At 39.2% G+C, this 13,792-nt stretch overlaps 1 protein-coding gene across 1 annotated transcript; it reads left to right on the top strand.

Moving 5' to 3' along the window:
- The first annotated feature begins 6,233 nt into the window (after positions 1 to 6,233).
- Positions 6,234 to 12,655, top strand: LOC137277114 (uncharacterized). Its single transcript, XM_067808779.1, has 7 exons — positions 6,234 to 6,288; positions 6,723 to 6,758; positions 7,836 to 8,226; positions 8,510 to 8,934; positions 10,154 to 10,308; positions 11,559 to 11,791; positions 12,142 to 12,655. Exons 1-7 carry the CDS (start codon positions 6,243 to 6,245, stop codon positions 12,596 to 12,598), a joined length of 1,743 nt encoding a protein of 580 aa, XP_067664880.1. The 5' UTR covers positions 6,234 to 6,242; the 3' UTR covers positions 12,599 to 12,655.
- The last annotated feature ends 1,137 nt before the right edge of the window (positions 12,656 to 13,792 follow it).

Raw genomic sequence — 13,792 nt, 5'->3', positions numbered from 1 at the left:
GTTTGTGAGGGTAAAGTAGTTACTCTTTGTAGTTCGGAAGGAGTTCTTGCCCTTTGTTTCTAAGGGTACTGTGTCGCTTATGGGAGATAATTCTACCCCACGGCCCGGTATTATCTTGAGGGATACTGGAACTTTTTAATCTCTGATTTTGAAGGATATTTTACCTTTTTCTGATGAGTCTTCGGCGAACAGAGATGTTTGCTTCAGGGTATAGGTGGCAATTCTTCTGCTCCTCTCCAGTTTGCGCTTTTGACTTCAGATCTGATTTCACGTAAGGTGAAAGTTGGTGTTCTTGACTCTCTCCCAGTTGTGGGTGTCGATTTGTTGATCGGTAATGATCTTATGGGGGCCAAAGTTGGTGCTGATCCAATTGTCACTGTTTTGACGGAGAGTTCAGTTAGCACAGAAAAGTTGGAGGATGAATTTCCGGGTATTTTCCCTACTAGTGCAGTGACTTGTTCAATGTCAAAAGACATTTCTTCCAAGGCGTCTTTGCCGAATGATTCCATTTATGACTTGTCAGGTACATTCATGGATCATTCTTTGTGTGAGGTAGAGACTTATGAATTATCTTCAAAGAGTAGTAGCTCTTCAGCTCATTTTGATAATTCTGATAGTTCGTCAGGTGATGATCACATTCTTTCCAGAGAGCAGCTTATTAGTGCACAGAATGAGGATGCTGAAGTGCAGAAGTTGGCTAGTAAGTCTGTTTCTTTTGAGGAGGTTTGCAAGATTCCAGTTTGTTATTATTACAAGGATGATGTTCTGATGAGAAATTATAGATCGCTGGATGTTACTGTGTAGGATGAATGGAAATTGCATCATCAAATAGTGGTACCGAAATTATTTTGAAAGTATGTACTTTCATTGGCACATGAAAGTCCCATTGCAGGTCATCTGGGTGTAAACAAAACTTGTGAGAAACCTTTGGCAGAATTCTTTTGAGACAAGATGTGGCTGAAGTCTGTAGGACCTGTCATGCATGCCAAATTGTTAGAAAACCAAATCAGAAAATTCCTTCCGCTCCCTTGAAACCTATACCGGCTTTTGAGGAACCTTTCAGTACAGTTACTATTGATTGTGTTGGTCCACTACCTAAGACAAAGTTTGGTAATAAGTATTTGCTCACAATCATGTGTGCTTCCCGATTTCCTAACGTAATTCCACTTTGTAGGATTGTTCCTCCTGTGATTATCAAGGCTTTGATCACCTTTTTCACCTTAGTTGGTTTGCCAGGTGTTGTTCAGTCTGATCAGGGCTCAAGCTTTATACTTAAGGTGTTTCAACAAGCTATGTACCAAGCTCGATGACAGTCCTGAAATCTATCTTTTAGACTATGTCTGTGAGTTGGTATAAACCTAAGCTAATGGCCAGGCGAACTTTATTTCCATGCGATCTTTGTTTGAAGTTTATCAGAAACAGAAACACCATACGAAATACTAATGGCACGGTGGTTGCTAGCACAGGGATCTCATCACATGGCGCATGGATTGTGAAGGTCAATCTGATTTACGGACGCTTCAATAGACAATAATCTTGTTTTGTTTTTTTTTGTGGCTTCTATTTGTAGTGCACTGCCGCAGAACATTCTCTGCTGAAAGAAAGGAAAAGGTGTGCTTTGTGAAACATCTTTCTTTGCACAAGCACTGTTACATACAGAAGTCCACCTACGTGTTTACACAGGAATTCCACAGTATTGAGACAATATACACGGTGTACTGTTAGAAGTGAACGCAATACTGTACTAGTAATGTATATACATAGTCCAGATAAATATATATATGTAGAGACCAGAGGCCCTAAACACCCCCGAAAATTGAAACGGAGGAAGCAGACGACGAAAGTTGTGTTTGCAAAATGTTTCCGAGGAGATACAAAACGTCAGAACAATATGTTTTAATTCTAGCCTTGTATTGAGGACAAAACGTATTTTGTTGCTCTTGTTTCAACAAGCTATGTACCAAGCTCGATGACAGTCCTGAAATCTATCTTTTAGACTATGTCTGTGAGTTGGTATAAACCTAAGCTAATGGCCAGGCGAACTTTATTTCCATGCGATCTTTGTTTGAAGTTTATCAGAAACAGAAACACCATTTTTTTTTTTTGTGGCTTCTATTTGTAGTGCACTGCCGCAGAACATTCTCTGCTGAAAGAAAGGAAAAGGTGTGCTTTGTGAAACATCTTTCTTTGCACAAGCACTGTTACATACAGAAGTCCACCTACGTGTTTACACAGGAATTCCACAGTATTGAGACAATATACACGGTGTACTGTTAGAAGTGAACGCAATACTGTACTAGTATTGTATATACATACATATATGTAGAGACCAGAGGCCCTAAACACCCCCGAAAATTGAAACGGAGGAAGCAGACGACGAAAGTTGTGTTTGCAAAATGTTTCCGAGGAGATACAAAACGTCAGAACAATATGTTTTAATTCTAGCCTTGTATTGAGGACAAAACGTATTTTGTTGCTCTTTTTTCGGTTTATATAGCGCTTGAACCAAATCGTGCAAAAACAACGTGGACCCTGAATGTCAAGGTCGTGTCAACATTCTGCTTGACAACTGACGCCGAACACAACCAACGGGTTGGCAGCAACGATCAAAAATGGAGCACAATAACATGCAATCACCCAGTTCCAACCAACCAATCAGTTCAGTTGGTAGAAACCCGTTCTTTCATCCCGAATATCCACTAGGGTAGACGAATAAGGCCAAAATGCATTGACAAGGTAAAGGTAATACTCAGACCTCTCGGTCTTTCTGCATGAGATGTTTTACTGCTGCCAGTCAATCGCATCATGTTCTTATTTGAAATGTCATTTCATGTTACACTTTCAACGATGCTGGCGTTTCGGTGCGCCTTTAGGCAACTACGAAATGCTCACTGTCATGAACCTCTAGCGATTGGTAGGTGTCTACTCGCTTCTCTGTACCTACCAGTTGACTTTTAATACCTTTATGTGATAAGCGTGATAAAATCCAAGGTCCCTTCAGGTCTGTTTGTTGATAATGATCTATATCACAGCTATAAATCTTATCATGATTTACGGGCCATTACCTCGCAGTAACGCTAATTGAACCTTCAAAACTAAGAAATACAGTTGTCTGTACATATAAAAAATATACTTATTACTGGTTTCCACCGTCAATATATAAAGGACTCTCTAATCAACTTATCACAAATTCAGACTTTGGAATGATGATATTATTTCACCTAACTTATCATTATTTATGTTAGGTTCAATGACAGAAATATTTATCTGATATTCAACTGGACACTAACATTATTGGGAATAAGTGTGAGAGGTTAGTTTGTTTTACTTCCTTTCTTGTTCAATATACACAGCAGTACCAATGACTGTTGCTTGGCGATTGATGTGAAAAGTGTGATAAAGAAGCATTGAAATATAACATGATAGCGAGTATGCACTGACGAGCAATATCGTCAATCGCTCGTCACTTCACACCAAGATGAATCAGGCTGCGTCATTTCCGAACAGATTCGGGAGGACGAAATCCACTTGCACTCAGTTGTCAGCAGCTTGAGTGAGTTTAGTTTTACGTCTCATCCAGCAATATTCCGACGATATGAACAATCGAGTCTGGACCAGACAATCCAGTGATTATATGAAGAAGAACAGGCTGACCATGCTATCCCATTATAAATCGACACGCACGGGTATATAAAGACCAGTTCTAACCCGGATCTTCACTAGTAGTCAGTAGTCATCAAATACCATTAGAAAGTGTCTACTGCAAGTATCCAAGCCAGACAGGTAACCGGAAACTTCTTCTGGAAATGGAATTTTTAACGTCATTTTTATAACGAAATCGCACAGGTTACATGTTCTGTCCTCAATGCTTTAAATAATATGCCATGCCATGTTGAAACTCAGTCACTTGTTTGGTTGTCTGTTCTCTTGATCGTGACCTGGTTGGTCGGTCCAGACTAGATACTGCGTCGGCGGCTGTTGATATGGACTATTAAGTTGTTACTAACGTCCGCAGGCACTATAACTGACGCATAGCCTAATCATTCTTTAAAAGTTATTTAGTGAATAAATATTGCAGGTATATATTTCCAACAACGTGACATATAAAAGCAAAACCTTGAGGAACTAAGTATTCTTTTATACGATAACCGTAATTCTTTCCTATGCTGTCTGAATGTAAAACCAGGTTGATATTTAAGACAGATTCTTCATACATATGAACCAGGGACCCGTTTCACAAAACTCTCGTAAATTTAAGGTTTCGTAACTCCTACGATATGTCTTTAAGGTCGTTTCCCGAAAGTGTATTAGTACTCTCTTGGCTAGGTGATCCTAGGCATACGAGAGTTTTGTGAAACGGTCCCCAGTGTTTTATACATCTCACCTGGCATATGTATGGGTATCTACTCATCATCATGCGAGTTGGTATATGGGTAGTATTGACCTTTTCGTGGGTATTAACACACCCATGTCTACCAGTCCTTTATACAAATGTGAGGAAACTGTTTTCATTATCATAATTATAGAATGCAAAGAACAGAATCGTTTTCATAGAGACATTTCTGATCCCTGTTAATAGCCCGATCCTATCTTCACATGTTTATGGATCACAGTCATAAGGTATTCGGGACAAAGTCAACACTGTAAAAATATAAAGATGGAATTATATTGGACATTACTTGATCATTGATGCTTCACAACAGTTCAATATGGGCACACTCGTCAGATATGGTATGCAAGTAAGTACCATATCCCCTTTCACAACGAACATGCCACACGAATTCCGGTTGAAGGGTATCGTCTTCAAATGTCAAATGTCAGGAGATGTGCACGTCAGCCTGTCTTGTAAGTCCGGACTAATGGCTGTTTCAGATGGCTAGCCTACAAAAATGTCACAGTTCAATATGGGCACACTCGTCAGATATGGTATGCAAGTAAGTACCATATCCCCTTTCTGTTGGGAGAGACCACTAATTACTACAACTCTCATGGCAGACGTGTTGTTTATCAGACTACATAACGGGTAGCGTATTGGTTCAACTTCATCTCTTTTGTCGAGCAGGTTTGTGCATATTTCATTTTATGCCTGGATCTCATCATGAAATGGATGAGGCAGGTTTTCTGGTTCAATGTTTGCTGAATGAAAGGCAACTGACTATGCTTTGTGTATTGAACACCCAAATCATCGACAGACCTGAAGCATAAATTAAACATCTTTGCGAAATGAAGCAGTTCAGCAAAGAAAGTAGAGTTGATACCGGAGGCTATGGACACAGAGTAATTGAAAGTTTAGGATCCATGATCACTTTGCACATTTGGCACATTCCAGTAATCACCAATGCAGGGGGACAACCACCAGTGTGAGCCCTGTCCCTTCCTCAAACAGAAACAAAGCGAACAATACATGGTGTACCATGTTGGTAACAGCTCGGTTTAGGAAGTTCGTTGTGAAAAAATGTATTCACTGATTTAATGACATCACATGGATAACGGTGTTATTCCGATATTTTTGTTGGAGGAAACATAAACGTACGCGATGACGAGTTCTCAGTTTACTCAAGCTTCAGGTAATGACTCGGGTCCAAATATGCGGGATGGCGATACGCCCATAACGTTAAATACTAAACACTACTGGAGTAAGTGCTAAAGTTAATCATTGAATACGTGGTTCAAAATGGCAACTGAGAAAATATATTTTTTCAAAACTTTGTGGTACAACGTAGGATAATCACTGAAGGATATTCTGAGGCACCAAAAAATATGGATTACTGAGAACAAGAGCGAGTGAGTGAGCGAGCACGGTTGATCTCCGCTATTGGGAACATACCTGTAACATCACGGCAGGGAATACCATAGATGTTCTTCACTCATTGTACCCAAGTGGGGAATCCAGCCCGTGTCTTTGCTACCATCTTTACATCTTTGCGATGAGTATAGCTGCAGACATTAAGAAATGTATGTTCATATTTACCTATCACAGTCAACAATATCTAAAACAGCTTGAAAACTGACTGGCATGTATCTTTCAGCTTACCTTGAGCTGTGACATAAAATCCATAAAAATGCACAATCTCACTGAAATCGTCATTACCTATATCGCAGATCTTTGCCGGGACGTAATAGCAAGAATGAACTGGATTTCATACATTTTCACCAGAGCAGATATAGCTTGAGGGTTGGGGCCTCATATATAACGCCGTGCACGTTGTTCCCTCAGACTGAAATGACGGCAGTGTGCCAAGATGTCTTCAGCAGTCTTTGCACTTGTGTTACTGGCTGCCTGTGCTTGTAAGTATTATCATCAGATCATGCAATTGTACGGCTGTATTTGCATTATCGTGCTACACATGGTATCCCTGATGCTAGGGCTTGGTCTTAAATCAATATCTGTCTGTAGATACATGTAGATTATTGAAGCAGATGAAAGCAAAATAGGGACGGTTTCCAGTTACATTTCTTGTGCATATGTCTGTACCGCCAGGTTTGAGAGACAAATCAAATACAGTCTTGAAATCGGGTCTAAATATCTGAACCATTTTGAAGCGATCTATATTTTTAATGAAGCGATATAATGTGTCATTTAGAGAATCGTTGTGTCATCATTTGAAAGTGATACTTTAATATCTGGTAATCCCTTTCACATTTTCACATTTCCCTCAACCTTGCTGTTGTATTTCTATGTTTGATGGTATCACATATAATATAATATTTGCATGTTGTAGATGGATGTCAAAAGCCCAAGTCATGTTCAGGAGTAGGTAAGTACTGTCCAAGTGCCATTTTCACCGTTTTTTCATCAGGTCCTGGAACAGTGCAAGATACACGTACGCAATATGTGTGGATAATGGACAAATGTGACTGACTTCTACATATCTTTCCATGGTTCAAACAACGCTGTCGAAAACCATTCGTGTAGCTATACAGACATCTATTTTCTATATACGCATGATTCCATTAAGCTTCACACAAGAGCAAGAATACACATACAATCGCTTGAGCAATCGTGTCACTCACAAACTGACTAACTGACCAATTAGTCAGGCTTGGTGACTTTGCTGATCGTGTAGGCCTTGGATGGTCACTAGTTTGTCTGGTCCATGTCAGATGATGTACTGCCTTCTGTGAACGTGATTGGCTGTTTTGTGTCGATGTGCTGGTTCATGCATGCCAGACAGAATACATGGTGTTGTATTATAAAGTGTGACAAATATAGCACATACTCGTACAAAGCGTCTAGTTCATTTAAGAAATGTAAACTCGTCCGAGTTTTTAAAACCACCGTCTTGTAAATTTTACATATTATATTTCTGTAAAAGAGATTTGATTTTATGCTGTCGTGTCGATGGTGGATTCTCTCCCCCAGATGGAAACTTGTCGTTATGTTCCGGCAAGTGCGATTTGCAGAGAACATACAGCGTGCGGTTACTCCCTGCGGTAAATGTGTGGTCTCTAGTTCATTTAAGAAACGCCAAAGTTTTCAAAACTGGATTCCACATTGTTGTGTTACATACTATATTTGTTTACCAATATACTATATTTAAGAAAAGCCTGTTACAACGTTCTTATAGCAAAGATGAAAAATTGACAGATTTTTAAAAAAAATATAACGTCTGATAATAAGAGTATTTTTTAATGCATTTAAAAAGAGCAGAACAAGAGACAGTGAGAATATATTTTGAGTTTACGTTATGCTGACTTATACTTTAGTTTGAAAAACACTTAAACAGTGAAGACTATGACAAGAAACGATACGATATTTAAAAACAAAATGCTTTATTGTATCTGTTAAAGGCCTGTTGAATTTTGTCATTGTACTCCATTCCTCCTTGATACAGATAAACCAGCATTTGGCTGCCCGCGCAGTTTTGCGACGATAAGTAGCTCTGACGGGGATGATATCGTTGTGGCTCCAACTGGGTTAGCTTCCAGTGGGACCTACGCAGATGTCCTGTACTTCATCAATGGTGGAACAGCTGACGAAAACCTGAACACAGTATATGCCATAAACGCCGATTCAGGGGACACAGCTGGAGGCATCAACATCACAGACACAGTAAATGTGAACTGGCAGGGATTGGCTGTCCAAGTTTGCCCAGAGGCAATGGATGGGTACTGTATATACGTCCATGATGTTGAAAGTAATACAGTCTACATCGTGCAAGAAGAATCTAATCCGGCTTCTTTCGTCAGCAAAGCAGCTGATAAGACAATCGTGTACACCTTCAAGTGAGTATCCATTCAAGTGAGTATCCATACTTTGACATTAGAACTATTTCGTATTCTTGTAGATTCTTGACATTTCAGTATTTCATAATATCTACGCTTAAAGATGTGTGCAACTGTGTTAGTTATTTTACATATATAATTGGACCATAGGACTGTTTTGTATTCTTGTAGATTCTTAACATCTCAGTGTTTCCTATTTCACCTTTTTTCCTTCAAGTTTTATTCAGCTGTGTTGGTTATTTTACATATTAAATTTGTCTAACAATCATTAATAATTTTCAAGGAATGAAGATCCAGGACCACGTAACAGCAGGAGCCTCTTTGTGGATTGTCAAGGTGGTGTCTACTTTTTTGACGATGCTGGTGGTGGACGTGGCGTGCGACTTTACCAAATTATTAAAAATGATGACGACACTTACACAGCCAACCCTAAACTTCAGCTGAACATCCCAACCGTGACGTTTGGTCCCGTGGCTGCTAGTCTTTCTCATGACTGTTGTGAGCTGGTTGTGAAGACGGAAGATAAGATTTACTATTACCCCTGGGTCGACATGATGCCCCAAAAGGAACATGCACGTCTTCTGCCTGCTGCAATCAACCCTTATGGTCAATCCATTGCTTGGGCGTTAAATGGAAGTGGATTTTTTACCGCCTTGGAATCTGCTCCCCTGACTCTTTCCTTCAGTCCGAGAAACAAAAATGTACCAGGTGAGAACTGTTAATTGTCTTATTAGACGACACAAACTGTTAGTGTTCTCCCCTTTCTTAGCATATCGCATTACATAATGTTCAGAGAAGGACGCTGAAGGCACCTAGTTGCGTTTTAGGTGCTGGAATCTGCTGTGGAAGATTGTAGTCTGATCGATGTTGAATATGGTACTTGTGTCATTCCTACCTTAGAACCTGTCTGACGACTAAATAACCTTAAATATGGTACTTGACGTTACATTACCTGACGGTCAGGCTGAAGGGAAGAAAACGAAGACTGGATGGATCTCTGTACTGTCTCTGAGTGGGGTATCATTGTTAAACTTTGTCATGATATTTCAAATGGCTATCATTATGACACCACTGTTGAAACAACTAGAGACACCTGATTTAATCAAACATGGAATCTTCTCCGTCCAAAAACACTCATGAAGGATAACTGTTGTCGATTATCTGACTAAACGGATTCCATTCATTGAAACTGCAATACACTCGTTTGAACACCAAACTAAATCATGCATGCTTCAATGCTTTGAATATGCTTTTTGTCCTCTTCATATTTATGTTGCTCATGATCATTCGTGTTAGCCAGTAGACCATTTTACAAAATAAAGCAACGCTGTGCTATCTTTGCAGCGTTATATACACCTTCTATTAGAGTTCTTTCAGATCAATAATTAGCATACTATATCGAAGTATACATCACTAGAATACTATGTAAATTGACTATCTAAAATGATATATTGATGAATTGAACTTTTATTTGTCTGTTTGTGTTTATATGTACACGCACGCGCGTGTCGGGGTAGTGCATGTAGAAGGTACATCTGATCACACATCCAACATTTGCACTGCACCACAAATTGGTAATAACCAGCGGTCTTGATGTTGAAGGTCTTTTTTACGTTTATTCATTTTTTATACTTTGATACTTTGATGTCTTTCCTTCTTTTTTTTCACAGTAATGTTTAGTAGATCACATGGCAGTGAGCAGAGTGGATTAGTATCAGCTGTAATGCTGATGTCTCTGTACCAATAAAACGTTTTGTAATCTACATTTTTGTCTGATTCATGCTGAATATGAGAGGAGCAGTATGTTTTCTAAGGTATGTAATATTCAGGAAGTGAACTGCAATGAATTTTGGTCGTGGATTATGATAATATAAACCTATGTTGCAGAGTTATTATTTTACAAAATGGAATTTTGTTATTTTCGCAGAAACCAAATTTTCCCTGGGTAAGGTTATTGGAGGCGTTGCCAAGCCTCCTTTCGTGGAAATAGCAGGTATTGCTGCCAGCAGAGACCATCCAGGAATCCTCTACATGATCTCGGACGCGTCAACCAATTATATCCTTGTTGTTGATATGTGTGAGGTAAACTGAAACGTGTTCAAAATGGACGTACCTTAGAGACTGTTGTCATCAGTAAGCGACTACATCAAACTGTTAGAAGATGAAAGAGACGTATAAATGTAATAGAACAGGTCGATCGTAGGCGCCATGCGTTGTCGACAAAATAGGTAAAGAATAGGTACATTCACTGAAGTTATTAACATATTAAACATACTGACGATGTGTATCCTAACTTTATATATACATTGTATTCTAAAGGATTAAAATGATCCTCAGTATAATCATATTGCAGGTTACACACAATCTGTTTGCTTCCGGCTCCTTATCACACCCGAAAGTCTCAATTCTGAGCTAGTGTGAGCACCATTTGGGCAAGTGCCGTCTGAATACTTTGATAAAAGATTCTACGCCATTTGAGGTTTTGAAGTGAATATATGATACCTATCTGGAGCTTAATCGCATTGTTGGATACAAATCTTTCTCATATGAACATTTAACTCTAAAATTAAATTTCGACACCAAATCTGAAACTTTATTTACATGCTGCTTCCAATTACCAAGGAAATTGTCAATTCCCTGCACACATCTTTCATTTTCGTTACGGTTTTCAACGCTCCAAGTATCCGAACTAAAATTGCGATAATTTTATATACACACATAGCTTGAACGTGTTGAAAGGTTTAAGAAATCTCCAAACTATTTTCTCTAGCCCAAGGCAGCATTCCAGGCTTGAGGAGCCCATGAAGTTAGCCTGGAGATAGAACACCAAGACGTATATCCCATAACACATTCAAGTTGTACATCACTGATACCATCATACGTTATTAACAGGCCACATTTTGAAAATAAAACAAATTCAGTTTGGAAGATGGATTATAATTTTATGGATATGCAACTTCTACATTCTGTGAAAGGCGACGTTTCGGCATATATTCTAATGTCGTTGTCAAACAGGTGATCCTGCAAACCCTTACTGTTTTTATTTTGCCTTCAAAAAGTCTTTATCTACTTGCAAAGAGAAACAGATAGCAAGGAGAGAGTAATACGAAATGCCAAAACTGTCCAAGCAGGGAAACAGATAGAAACAAAAGCCAAGGGAAGATTGTTGATAGCTTTTCAAACTGAGTCATTTGGTTTATATTTAGCATAAGCTTCGATAGCAATGTTTGAATATAGCCCCTATTCTGATAACTGGCAAAACATCTTTGAGACTAGTGATGTCATAAGTGATATCAATCAGATTGCATTTATCGAATCAGTATGTATTTCAGGGTCAAGCTATCTCGAAATATAGCAATGGTATTGAAACAAGCTTCTCGAATGTTGACTGGAAGGACATTGCTGTTGGACCCAGTATCAACGGGATGCCTGGCAAGAACAGCATCTATATCAACGACGGTGGTTCTGATGATGGTGGTCCTGTGAATATTATCTACGTTATTCCTGAGACTGACGAACCCTATGTTAACAGGATATTTGAAACGCCTGTGCACATATCTTACAGGTATTTCTGTACAATACGGACAAAGTTACACAAAACATTGAGACATCACTTTCATGAATCGTGAGTAAGAGAACAGAATAATGGTTTTAAACGAAACTATTAGATTATTTCAAATAATTGTATATGTCTGCTAATCGTTAATAGCACTACCTTCACCCAGGCGACTTTCCCATAGATCAATGTGCATGTTGTCAAACACTGGATCGCCTTGGTAAGAAGCGATTTTTACAGGCTATCGTCACAGGGTTGCAATATCAAACACCAATCAGTTCCTTCAAAACACATGTGTTTTCTGTGAGTTCTCTATAGGTTTTAGTATTGATAATACATAGGAATTCTTCTTTTGGCAGATATCTCGGAGACAACTTCGTATCACACGCTGTAATGGTAGGGTGTGATGGAGAAATCTACGTGTTTAACTATGCACAGAACTTTGGTGATCCTGTTAATGTCTTTCGACTGATAAACACAGGTGGAACCAACTACTCTGCCGTTGTAATTGCTACCTTCCCTAATCCATCCCTATTACCTGGTCCAGAAGCTGCTAAAATCTCACCATGTTGTGACGAAATTCTCGTGAAGTTCCGTGATGGCGTTTTCGAATACAGTTTGAAAAACAACGACGTTGCAGGTGCCTTCCTTAACGATGGGACTAGTCTACCGTACATCCCAGAGATAGATGGATCTTCTCTTGCAATCGCGTCTGACTGCAAAGCGTACCTTACCATCGAAGACCAGGAGAATTCCTTCCCAGCTCCCCTGAAGAAATACGAGAGGATTTCTTGCTGCAAAAAGGAAAATCACTAGCATTTAATAATACGACTAGTATTTAATAATACGCTGAATAAAGCTAGTATAACAGTGCTAGTGTTTTGTGTGTGATCACCATTACTTTTTGACTGAAGGTTGTCTGCAAGCCAACACCTCGCTTATCTGTCTTCTCACCAATGTATAATAGGCAACCCCTAACTGCTTTGGTTTTGGGTTGAGCGTTGTGTACTGTTTCACTGAAAGATATTCCAGCTAGTTTCAACAGTTGACAAATGACAGCTAAAGTTATACTAGCACAAACTGCATCTACCAGCAGGCAACCTCCACTCCAGTAGTCTGTCACACAGCGGCCAGCCGCAGTCACGAAGTGTGTGGAAGATACAACGTTTGTACATTTAAAAAAAATATTTCACATATGAATACAAATATGGGGATTTTCACATTTAATGGTCTTTAGCAATACATATACACCTTGACAGAGAGCTATACCTCACATTTTTCTGAGTGATCACTTTTGAGATTGTGTTACGGTTAAAAAGTTGCCGTGACAAAAAGTGAAAGAAATCCCCACAGAACCGGCAAAATATATAACACTCAGAAGTTTCAAATTTTCACTATATTTTTATTCAGCAAAAACAAAGGCAAGATACAAAGCAAAATACAGAGATTCACAATAGAGGTTTCATGTACAATACAACTGAGTCAATTATAAAGTAATAGGTCACAATATAAATAATCAACTCGCCGAAGTCTTGGTGTGAGAGTGAGAAACAGTTATACAGAATGTAACACAGCAAGCTGTCAGGCAGTGGTTACGTAGATCAAGCGTTGACGGAGATGCAGATATATACTCCAGTAGTCTGTGTGTTTCTGTCTCGACAACACGGCAACTAGCCTTTATATATACAGTCAACAATTCCTGAAAGTTCGAGCACTTACGACCATCGCTACTAAAGTAGTTTGCAAGTTATTCTGAGCAAAGAAAACTTAATATCTTACGTAGAGTCCACGGACATTGATAACAGCTTGTATCCTCCATCTGATATTCTGTATAATTCTTTGAATTCGACTCTGAGGCAACCAGTTCCTTTCTGTATGAAGTGCTGTTTCAACCTCAGCCAGTTTCTGTATTGGGGTTCCTAACTGTCCTACCCAAAATGTCCCAAACGTGCTCGATTGGGTTCAGATCCAGACTACAACCTGGCTAAGGGCAGGGTGGTGATGGCTTCT

This window comes from Haliotis asinina, chromosome 3, assembly GCF_037392515.1.
Source record: "Haliotis asinina isolate JCU_RB_2024 chromosome 3, JCU_Hal_asi_v2, whole genome shotgun sequence".
In the NCBI taxonomy this organism is placed as follows: domain Eukaryota; kingdom Metazoa; phylum Mollusca; class Gastropoda; order Lepetellida; family Haliotidae; genus Haliotis; species Haliotis asinina.
This window is presented reverse-complemented; position numbering and strand designations above follow the sequence as displayed.

Coding starts and splice junctions, on each gene's coding strand:
- LOC137277114 (XM_067808779.1), top strand. CDS start 6,243: ATGTCTTCAGCAGTCTTTGCACTTGTGTTACTGGCTGCCTGTGCTT. Junction 8,227..8,509: donor ACAATCGTGTACACCTTCAA/GTGAGTATCCAT, acceptor ATAATTTTCAAG/GAATGAAGATCCAGGACCAC. Junction 8,935..10,153: donor GAGAAACAAAAATGTACCAG/GTGAGAACTGTT, acceptor TTATTTTCGCAG/AAACCAAATTTTCCCTGGGT.